We start from the raw sequence: 11,563 nt of genomic DNA, 5'->3' as shown, positions 1-11,563 counted from the left end.
GCTCTTTTGTTCTTGTTCGGTTTGCCTTAATTTCCTTTGTATCCGTTGTAAAATAAGTCCACTACTCTTGTTCGCTTCCTAAGTTTAATCCTGGCCCTTAGATGGAGTTGTCTAGGGTTTATCATGTCTTGAACATTGCACAGAAAGGCCTATATAAGGACCCTTTCTCGATCTGTTGTAGTCGACTTTGATTAATGAAAACCTTGAGATTTCTCTCAAAAATTTGCAAATCTTTTAACTTTCTTTGAGTCTTAGTTATAAGTCAGACTTAATATCTTCTTGTGCTTGCTTAGAAGGTGATTAAGGATCTGTGGTGCTACTTGGAATAGTCCGTGCTTGCTTGAGCTATTTTAAGTGCATTGTGCGGTTAAGCTTGAATTGATTTCGTGCTTGCTTGAACAATTCAATCTTAGTCTTCCTAAATTATCAAATTGATTTCCTGTGCTTGCTTGGGAGTTAATTTGTTAATTATATCCCATTTTTATTTACCAAAATTATCACAAAAACAGTCACAGGAGTCTTACCAGAAAGCGTCGAGATTTCTCTTATTTGATCTGGTTTTCTATTTATTAAAAATACTTGGAGTGTGTGTAAAATCCTGAGAATTGGCACAGTTTTAGTTTACTCCCTTAACCAAATTATCACCAAGTTTCATGATTTTTCAGGGTCATTTACTATTTTTATAAAAATCCCCAAGTTTATTGCATTCCCTGAAAATTACTCCTTTGCCTGTTTCAGGATTTATCCCATTTGTGCTTGTTCCCATAGTTTACACTGCAAATTCTGGTTATCAGAGCTTAGGTTCATAACACAATCCTACCTTGTGTTAGTCCTGAGTGTGAGAGAGGTCAGTTCTTTTCCCAGCTACATCAAAACTACAAAAAATAACCCAATGAGTGAGGAGAGGTTAGCAGGAATGGAAGCAAAGATGGATCAATTAACCAACCTGGTTAATGTGACCCTGGAAGCTGTGAACACTGTGATGGCAAACATTCCCACTCCAGAAAGAGGAAGGCCACCACCCTACAGAGGAAGAGGCAGGGGTAGAGGTATCCTTGGAGCAGGAAGAGGCCAACCACACCATCATAATGAAGAGGAACTCAACTCAGATTCAGAAGAATCCATGATGGAAGAAGGTAACTACTTGGCTAGAGATAAGGATGTTAAGGTAGAAATCCCTGATTTCCATGGTAGTTTAAATCCTGAGGACTTGTTAGACTGGCTTAGATCTGTTGAGAGAGTCTTTGAGTTTAAAAATTATGATGACAGAAAAGCTTTTAAGGTTGCTATTTTAAAACTCAAGGGCTATGCATCTCTTTGGTATGAGAATATGAAACACCAAAGGATTAGAGATGGTAAGGAACCAGTTAGGTCTTGGCTTAAGTTAAGAAAGAAGTTGAAGGAGAAATTCATAGCTAAAGACTATACTCAGGATATTTTTATTAAGTGACTCGGTTGAAACAAGAGCAATTAACTGTTGAGGCCTACCTTAGGAGCTTTGAACAACTAACCCTACAATGTGAGGTCACTGAAAAACCTGAGCAAAAGATTGCTAGGTTCATTGAGGGTTTAGACCCTAAGATAGCTGGCAAATTGAGAATGCAACAAGTCTGGTCATTTGATGAGGCAATTAACCTAGCCTTAAGAATTGAGAAGCTAGGGAAGGTGAAGCCTGCAACACCCAAATTTCCCACCAGAACAACTTTCAAACCCTATCGGTGTCAAAATGACCGAGGTACCTAAACCAGCTACCAACCAACAGTAGACAAGGGGAAGGCACCCATGTACCCCAGAACCAACCCACCTTTATCCAGGGATAAAATCAAGTGCTTCCAATGTCAGGGCTTTGGCCATTTTAAGAAGGACTGTCCTTCTAATAGAGCTCTCACAGCTATGGAGATTGAAGAATGGGAAAGGGAAGGTCTAGTTGAGTATGAGGAAGAAGAGACACTGGTTCCAACAGAGATGGGCGAGAGGGAAGCGATCAAGGACAAGTTGTGGCTCACCCCGACACAGGGCACAATTTGGTCCTATGGAGGGTTATGCACTCTCAACCAGCTCCTCTAGAAGCGATCGAGATCCATGATATTCGGGAGTAGGTGCACTTTGTCCAAGGGAGAGTGTGTAATTTGATCATTGATGGAGGTAGCTGTACCAATGTAGCTTCCACCATCATGGTTAGCAAGCTAAGCCTGCCTACTCAGGAGCACCCCAATCCATACAAACTGAGATGGTTAAGCAAAGGATCTGAAGTGAGAGTTGACAAGCAATGCATTGTTCCCTTTTCAATTGGAAAGGTGTACAAGGATGAAGTGTTGTGTGATGTGGTCCCTATGGATGCCTGCCATCTACTGTTAGGAAGACCATGGGAGTTTGACAAGAATACCACTCACCAGGGAAAGGAAAATGTCTATGTTTTCAAGCATAATGGAAAGAGAGTCACTCTGACTCCCCTACCACCAAACCAGAGGGGTTATGGAAGTCCTAACATGCCTGAGGAGGTTAATGGAGTACTATTTCTATCTGAGGCAGCTATGGTCAAGGAGCTGAGGCAAGAACAACCTGTGTTGTTTCTCCTATCAAGGGAAACCAACACTGAATGGAACAAAGATGTACCTGCAGAGGTTCAACCCCTAATTAAGAAGTACAAGGAGGTTTTTCCAACTGAGTTGCCTAGTGGATTACCACCCCTGAGAGGCATTGAGCATCACATAGACTTTGTACCTGGATCTCGTGCTCCCCAACGGACCAGCTTACGGGTGTGATCCCACAACAACTAAGGAACTACAACACCAGATTGAAGAATTAATGACAAAGGGATTTGTAAGGGAATCATTGAGCCCCTGTGCAAGACACGCCTTTATGGTACCCAAGAAGGATGGAAGTTGGAGAATGTGTACGATAGCGAGCTATAAACAACATCACAGTCAAGCGTCTGATTCCCTATTCCAAGACTAGATGACATGTTGGATGAGCTCAGTGGGGCTCGGATATTTTCAAAAATAGATCTCAGGCAAGGGTATCATCAGGTGAGAATAAGAGAAGGTGATGAATGGAAAACGGCTTTCAAAACCAAGCATGGCCTGTATGAGTGGCTTGTCATGCCATTTGGTTTGTCTAATGCTCCAAGCACCTTCATGAGGCTCATGACTGAAGTTCTAAGGCCCTGCCTTGGGAGGTTTCTTTGTAGTGTACTTTGATGACATACTCATTTACAGCAGAGTCCATCCGAACATGTGTTACATTTGGAGGTGATTTTTAAAATACTCAAGGAACAGAAGTTGTATGGGAAGCTTGAGAAATGTACCTTCATGGTCAATGAGGTAGCATTTCTGGGATATATTATATCAGGAAGAGGGATTTCAGTTGATCAGGGGAAGATTCAGGCTATGCAAACTTGGCCAGTCCCACAAACAATCACGAAGTAAGGGGTTCCATGGCCTGGCATCTTTCTACAGAAGGTTCATTAAGAATTTCAGCTCAATTGTTGCACCAATTACTGAGTGTATGAGGAAGGAGACTTCAATGGACTGAAACTGCTCAGCGAGTCCTTTGAGAGGATCAAAAAATTAATGTGTGAGACTCCCATTCTCAAGCTACCTGATTTTGAACAACTATTTGAGGTGGAGTGTGATGCCAGTGGGGTTGGGATAGGAGCTGTCCTAATCCAAGGCCAGAGACCAGTGGCCTATTTCAGTGAGAAGTTGAATGGAGCCAAGCTGAAATATTCAACTTATGACAAAGAGTTCTATGCAATCATAAGGGCTCTTACACATTGGAGTCACTACTTGAAACCTAAGCCATTTGTGTTGCATTCTGATCATGAGGCCCTGAAATACATCAATGGCCAACACAAGCTGAGCCATAGACATGCTAAGTGGGTAGAATTCCTGCAAGCCTTTAACTTTTCAAGCAAATATAAAGAGGGGAAGCAGAATGTGGTAGGCGATGCCCTATCTAGGAGGCATTCTTTGTTGTTGTCATTAGTAACAAGGTCCTTGGGTTTGAATTCATGAAGGAGATGTATAAGGAGGACCCCGACTTCTCGAGGAGTGGATTGTTCTCACAGAAGGAGGCTCAACTCGGGGTAAGAAATATATGCTACGGGAAGGGTTTTTGTTTCATGGTAACAAGTTGTGTGTACCAAGGGGATCCTACAGGGATTTCTTGATCGGGGAAGTCCATTCGGGAGGATTAGGGGGACATTTTGGTGTTCAAAAAACCCTAGATATCTTACAAGACCAATTTTATTGGCCTAGAATGATGGGTGATGTTCAGGCAGTCCTTAGAAGGTGTTCAACATGTCAGAAAGCCAAGAGTTCCTTCCAAGCAGGACCCTACACCCCACTGCCTATCCCTGATAAGCCTTGGGAAGGTGTGAGCCTTGATTTCATTGTGGCGTTACCAAGAACACAGAGAGGAAAAGATTCAATCATGGTGGTTGTGGACAGGTTCAGTAAGATGGCTCACTTCATAGCCCTGCAAGAAGCGAGGATCTTTGCTAGTGTTTTTGAGCTATACCTTAAAGAGATTGTGAGACTTCATGGGGTTCCTAAGACAATTGTATCTGACAGGGATACAAAATTTATGAGCTACTTTTGGAAGACCCTATGGAAGCTGCTAAAGACAAAGCTTTTGTTCAGTACCTCTCATCACCCACAAACAGATGGGCAAACTGAGGTCACTAACAAAACTTTGGGGAGAATTTTAAGGTGCCTAGTTAGCAAAACCTTGAAGGATTGGGATTTGAAGCTAGCTGCAGCTGAATTTGCATTCAACAGAGCACCATCTACCGCAACTGGTTACGATCCTTTTGAGATAGTCTATGGGGTTAATCCACTTATGCCCTTGGACTTATCTTCTGTCCCAAAGGAAGAGATCAGTCCTGATGCCAAGAGAACAGCTGAACAACTGCTGAAGTTGCATGAAACTGTAAGAAAACAAATTGAAAAGTCCAATGAGCTGTACAAAAAACAATCCAAGAAGCCTAGGAAAAAGAAGGAATTTGAGGCAGGAGATATGGTTTGGTTGCACCTTAGGAAGGAAAGATTCCCCTCCAAAAGAAAGAACAAGCTTATGCCTAGAGCAGATGGGCCATTTGAAGTCTTGGAAAGAATTGGTCCAAATGCTTATAAAATTGACTTGCCAGGGGAATATGGGGTTCATGGCACATTCAATGTGGGTGATCTAAGTCCATTCTATGAAGATTCTGAGGGAGAGGAGGATCCAGGCTTGAGGGCAAGCCCTGTTCAACCAGGGGGGGTTGCAGCGGAAGCGATAACCAGTGCCAACACCCTTTTTATGACAGCACAAGTCAAGCCAAGAACACCACTCGGGCAACCTCAACTACCGGTCCAACTTCACCAGGTCACAAGAACAGCAGCCAGGCTAGCCACCAGCAGCCACCCTGGCCAGCTGAATCCTTGTTCAACTAGTCACAAATTAATCCTAAGGAGCCAGGCCAAATTCCTAAAGCATCGTACCAAAAATCAGACTGAAAAGATAAGTTGCAGGGAGGTAAAACAGATAAAGTAAAGTTGCCATTTTTGGCCAAACAAGGGAAAACTCTCAACAAAGAAGAACTTGGCCTATTCAGCACTCATTTTATAGAGCTTTGAGCCATATAAGATGCCTGCACCAAAGCCATTTGACCCACAACAACCAACCAAAGTTTTCAAAGAACAGACAACATGTCACTATCAACTGCAGACTCTTTTGTTCTTGTTCGATTTGCCTTAATTTCCTTTGTATCCGTTGTAAAATAAGTCCACTACTCTTGTTCGCTTCCTAAGTTTAATCCTGGCCCTTAGATGGAGTTGTCTAGGGTTTATCATGTACTGAACATTGCACAGAAAGGCCTATATAAGGACCCTTTCTCAGTCTGTTGTAGTCAGACTTTGATTAATGAAAACCTTGAGATTTCTCTCAAAAATTTGCAAATCTTTTAACTTTGCTGAGTCTTAGTTATAAGTCAGACTTAATATCTTCTTGTGCTTGCTTAGAAGGTGATTAAGGATCTGTGGTGCTACTTGGAATAGGTCTGTGCTTGCTTGAGCTATTTTAAGTGCATTGTCTGGTTAAGCTTGAATTGATTCTGTGCTTGCTTGAACAATTCAATCTTAGTCTTCCTAAATTATCAAATTGATTTCCTGTGCTTGCTTGGGAGTTAATTTGTTAATTATATCCCATTTTTATTTACCAAAATTATCACAAAAACAGTCACAGGAGTCTTACCAGGAAACTGTCTGAGATTTCTCTTATTTCAGTCTGGTTTTCTATTTATTAAAAATACTTGGAGTGTGTGTAAAATCCTGAGAATTGGCACAGTTTTAGTTTACTCCCTTAACCAAATTATCACCAAGTTTCATGATTTTTCAGGGTCATTTACTATTTTTATAAAAATCCCCAAGTTTATTGCATTCCCTGAAAATTACTCCTTTGCCTGTTTCAGGATTTATCCCATTTGTGCTTGTTCCCATAGTTTACACTGCAACAACGAATCACAAGGACTAATTAACAAGCACAAATGGTTCACACAACGAGTCACAAGGACTAAAGAACATGGACAAATGGTACACACAACGAGTCAAAAGGACTAATGAACAAGGACAAATGGTTAGAACAACAAGTCACCATGACAAGGACAAATGGATCACACAACGAGTCACTAGGAGTAATTAACAAGCACAAATGGTTCACAACGAGCCCTAAGGACTAAAGAACAAGGACAAATGGTTCACACAATGAGTCACAAGGGATAATGAACAAGGACAAATGGTTCACACAACGAGTCACAAGGATTAATGAACAAGGACAAATGGTTCACACAATGAGTCACAATGACTAATGAACAAGGATAAATGGTTAGCACAACAAGTCACAATGACAAGGACAAAATTATTCACACAACGTGTCACAAGGACTAATGAACAAGGACAAATGGTTTACACAACAAGTCTTAAGGACTAAGAACAAGGACAAATGTTTTACACAACGAGTCATAAAGACTAATGAACAAGGACAAATGGTTAGAACAACAAGTCACCATGACAAGGACAAATGGATCACATAACGAGTCACTAGGAGTAATTAACAAGCACAAATGGTTCACACAACAAGTCCTAAGGACTAAAGAACAGGGACAAATGGTTCACACTTTGATTCACAAGGGATAATGAACAAGGACAAATGGTTCACACAACGAGTCACTAGGATAAATGAACAAGGATAAATGGTTCACACAACGAGTCACAAGATTAATGAACAAGGACAAATGGTTCACACAACGAGTCACAATGACTAATGAACAAGGATAAATGGTTAGCACAACAAGTCACAATGAGAAGGACAAAATTATTCACACAACAGGTCACAAGGACTAATGAACAAGGACAAATGGTTTACACAACAAGTCTTAAGGACTAAGAACAAGGACAAATGTTTTACACAACGAGTCATAAAAACTAATGAACAAGGACAAATGGTTAGAACAACAAGTCACCATGACAAGGACAAATGGATCACATAACGAGTCACTAGGAGTAATTAACAAGCATAAATGATTCACACAACAAGTCCTAAGGACTAAAGAACAGGGACAAATGGTTCACACTTTGATTCACAAGGGATAATGAATAAGGACAAACGGTTCACACAACGAGTCACAAGGACTACTTAACAAGGACAAATGGTTTACACAACAAGTCACAAGAACTAAGAACAAGGACAAATGTTTTACACAACGAGTCACAAGGACTAATGAACGTAGACAAATGGTTAGAACAACAAGTCACCATGACAAGGACAAATAGTTCACACAACGAATCACAAGGACTAATTAACAAGCACAAATGGTTCACACAACGAGTCACAAGGACTAAAGAACATAGACAAATGGTACACACAACGAGTCACAAGGACTAATGAACAAGGACAAATGGATCACACAACGAGTCACTAGGAGTAATTAACTAGCACAAATGGTTCACACAACGAGTCCTAAGGACTAAAGAACAAGGACAAACGGTTCACACAACGAGTCACAAGGACTAATGAACAAGCACAAATTGTTTACACAACAAGTCACAAGGACTAAGAACAAGGTCAAATGTTTTACACAATGAGTCACGAGGACTAATGAACATGTAGAAATGGTTAGAACAACAAGTCTCCATGACAAGGACAAATAGTTCACACAACGAATCACAAGGACTAATTAACAAGCACAAATGGTTCACACAACGAGTCACAAAGACTAAAGAACATGGACAAATGGTTCACACATCGAGTCACAAGGACTAATGAACAAGGGACAAATGGTTTACACAACGAGTCACAAGGACTAATGAAAAAGGACAAATGGTTCACACAACGAGTCACAAGGACTAATGAACATGGATAAATGGTTAGAACAACAAGTCAGCATGACAAGGATAAATGGTTCACACAACGAGTCACAAGGACTAATTAACAAGCAACAATACTTCACACAACGAGTCACAAGGACTAAAGAACAAGGACAAATGGTTCACACAACGAGTCACAAGGGATAATGAACAAGGACAAATGGTTCACACAACGAGTCACAAGGATTAATGAACAAGGACAAATGGTTCACACAACGATCACAATGACTAGAACAACAAGTCAGCATGACAAGGATAAATGGTTAGAACAACAAGTCAGCATGACAAGGATAAATGGTTCACACAACGAGTCACAAGGACTAATTAACAAGCAACAATACTTCACACAACGAGTCACAAGGACTAAAGAACAAGGACAAATGGTTCACACAACGAGTCACAAGGGATAATGAACAAGGACAAATGGTTCACACAACGAGTCACAAGGGATAATGAACAAGGACAAATGGTTCACACAACGAGTCACAAGGATTAATGAACAAGGACAAATGGTTCACACAACGATCACAATGACTAATGAACAAGGATAAATGGTTAGCACAACAAGTCACAATGACAAGGACAAAATTATTCACACAACGTGTCACAAAGACTAATGAACAAGGACAAATGGTTTACACAACAAGTCTTAAGGACTAAGAACAAGGACAAATGTTTTTCACAACGAGTCATAAAGACTAATGAACAAGAACAAATGGTTAGAACAACAAGTCACCATGACAAGGACAAATAGATCACACAACGAGTCACTAGGAGTAATTAACAAGCACAAATGGTTCACACAACAAGTCTGAAGGACTAAGAACAAGGACAAATGTTTTACACAACGAGTCACAAGGACTAATGAACATGGAGAAATGGCTAGAACAACAAGTCTCCATGACAAGGACAAATAGTTCACACAACGAATCACAAGGACTAATTAACAAGCACAAATGGTTCACATAACGAGTCACAAGGACTAAAGAACATGGACAAATGGTACACACAACGAGTCAAAAGGACTAATGAACAAGGACAAATGGTTAGAACAATAAGTCACCATGACAAGGACAAATGGATCACACAACGAGTCACTAGGAGTAATTAACAAGCACAAATGGTTCACAACGAGCCCTAAGGACTAAAGAACAAGGACAAATGGTTCACACAACGAGTCACAAGGGATAATGAACAAGGACAAATGGTTCACACAACGAGTCACAAGGATTAATGAACAAGGACAAATGGTTCACACAACGAGTCACAATGACTAATGAACAAGGATAAATGGTTAGCACAACAAGTCACAATGACAAGGACAAAATTATTCACACAACGTGTCACAAGGACTAATGAACAAGGACAAATGGTTTACACAACAAGTCTTAAGGACTAAGAACAAGGACAAATGTTTTACACAACGAGTCATAAAGACTAATGAACAAGGACAAATGGTTAGAACAACAAGTCACCATGACAAGGACAAATGGATCACACAACGAGTCACTAGGAGTAATTAACAAGCACAAATGGTTCACACAACAAGTCCTAAGGACTAAAGAACAAGGACAAATGGTTCACACTTTGATTCACAAGGGATAATGAACAAGGACAAACGGTTCACACAACGAGTCACCAGGACTAATGAACAAGGACAAATGGTTTACACAACAAGTCACAAGAACTAAGAACAAGGACAAATGTTTTACACAACGAGTCACAAGGACTAATGAACATAGACAAATGGTTAGAACAACAAGTCACCATGACAAGGATAAATAGTACACACAACGAATCACAAGGACTAATTAACAAGCACAAATGGTTCACACAACGAGTCACAAGGACTAAAGAACATAGACAAATGGTATACACAACGAGTCACAAGGACTAATGAACAAGGACAAATTGTTAGAACAACAAGTCACCATGACAAATACAAATGGATCACATAACGAGTCACAAGGACTAATTAACAAGCGCAAATGTTTCACAAAACGAGTCACAAGGACTAAAGAACAAGGACAAATGGTTCACATAACGAGTCACAAGGGATAATGAACAAGAACAAATGGTTCACAAAACGAGTCACAAGGATTAATTAACAAGGACAAATGGTTCACACAACGAGTCACAATGACTAATGAACAAGGATAAATGGTTAGCACAACAAGTCACAATGACAAGGACAAAATTATTCACACAACGTGTCACAAAGACTAATGAACAAGGACAAATGGTTTACACAACAAGTCTTAAGGACTAAGAACAAGGACAAATGTTTTTCACAACGAGTCATAAAGACTAATGAACAAGGACAAATGGTTAGAACAACAAGTCACCATGAGAAAGACAAATAGATCACACAACGAGTCACTAGGAGTAATTAACAAGCACAAATGGTTCACACAACGAGTCACAAGGACTAAAGAACATGGACAAATGGTACACACAACGAGTCACAAGGACTAATGAACAAGGACAAATGGTTAGAACAACAAGTCACCACGACAAGGACAAATGGATCACACAACGAGTCACTAGGAGTAATTAACTAGCACAAATGGTTCACACAACGAGTCCTAAGGACTAAAGAACAAGGACAAATGATTCACACAATGAGTCACAAGGGATAAAGAACAAGGACAAATGTTTCACACAACGAGTCACAAGGATTAATGAACAAGGACAAACGGTTCACACAACGAGTCACAAGGACTAATGAACAAGCACAAATGGTTTACACAACAAGTCACAAGGACTAAGAACAAGGACAAATGTTTTACACAATGAGTCACGAGGACTAATGAACATGTAGAAATGGTTAGAACAACAAGTCTCCATGACAAGGACAAATAGTTCACACAACGAATCACAAGGACTCATTAACAAGCACAAATGGTTCACACAACGAGTCACAAGGACTAAAGAACATGGATAAATGGTTTACACAACGAGTCACAAGGACTAATGAAAAAGGACAAATGGTTTACACAACGAGTCACAAGGACTAATGAACAAGGATAAATGGTTAGAAAAACAAGTCAGCATGACAAGGATAAATGGTTCACACAACGAGTCACAAGGACTAATTAACAAGCAAAAATACTTCACACAACGAGTCACAAGGACTAAAGAACAAGGACAAATAGTTC

The 11,563-nt window shown here is 40.2% G+C and overlaps 1 protein-coding gene across 1 annotated transcript; it reads left to right on the top strand.

Annotated features, from left to right (window-relative positions):
* Nucleotides 1–2,174: 2,174 nt before the first annotated feature.
* LOC141640898 (uncharacterized) lies at nt 2,175–3,428 on the top strand. Its single transcript, XM_074449577.1, has 2 exons — nt 2,175–2,759; nt 3,219–3,428. Exons 1-2 carry the CDS (start codon nt 2,175–2,177, stop codon nt 3,426–3,428), a joined length of 795 nt encoding a protein of 264 aa, XP_074305678.1.
* The last annotated feature ends 8,135 nt before the right edge of the window (nt 3,429–11,563 follow it).

Source organism: Silene latifolia, chromosome 2 (assembly GCF_048544455.1).
Source record: "Silene latifolia isolate original U9 population chromosome 2, ASM4854445v1, whole genome shotgun sequence".
Taxonomy (NCBI): domain Eukaryota; kingdom Viridiplantae; phylum Streptophyta; class Magnoliopsida; order Caryophyllales; family Caryophyllaceae; genus Silene; species Silene latifolia.
The sequence above is the reverse complement of the archived record's forward strand: the minus strand, read 5'-3'. Positions and strand labels throughout refer to the sequence as shown.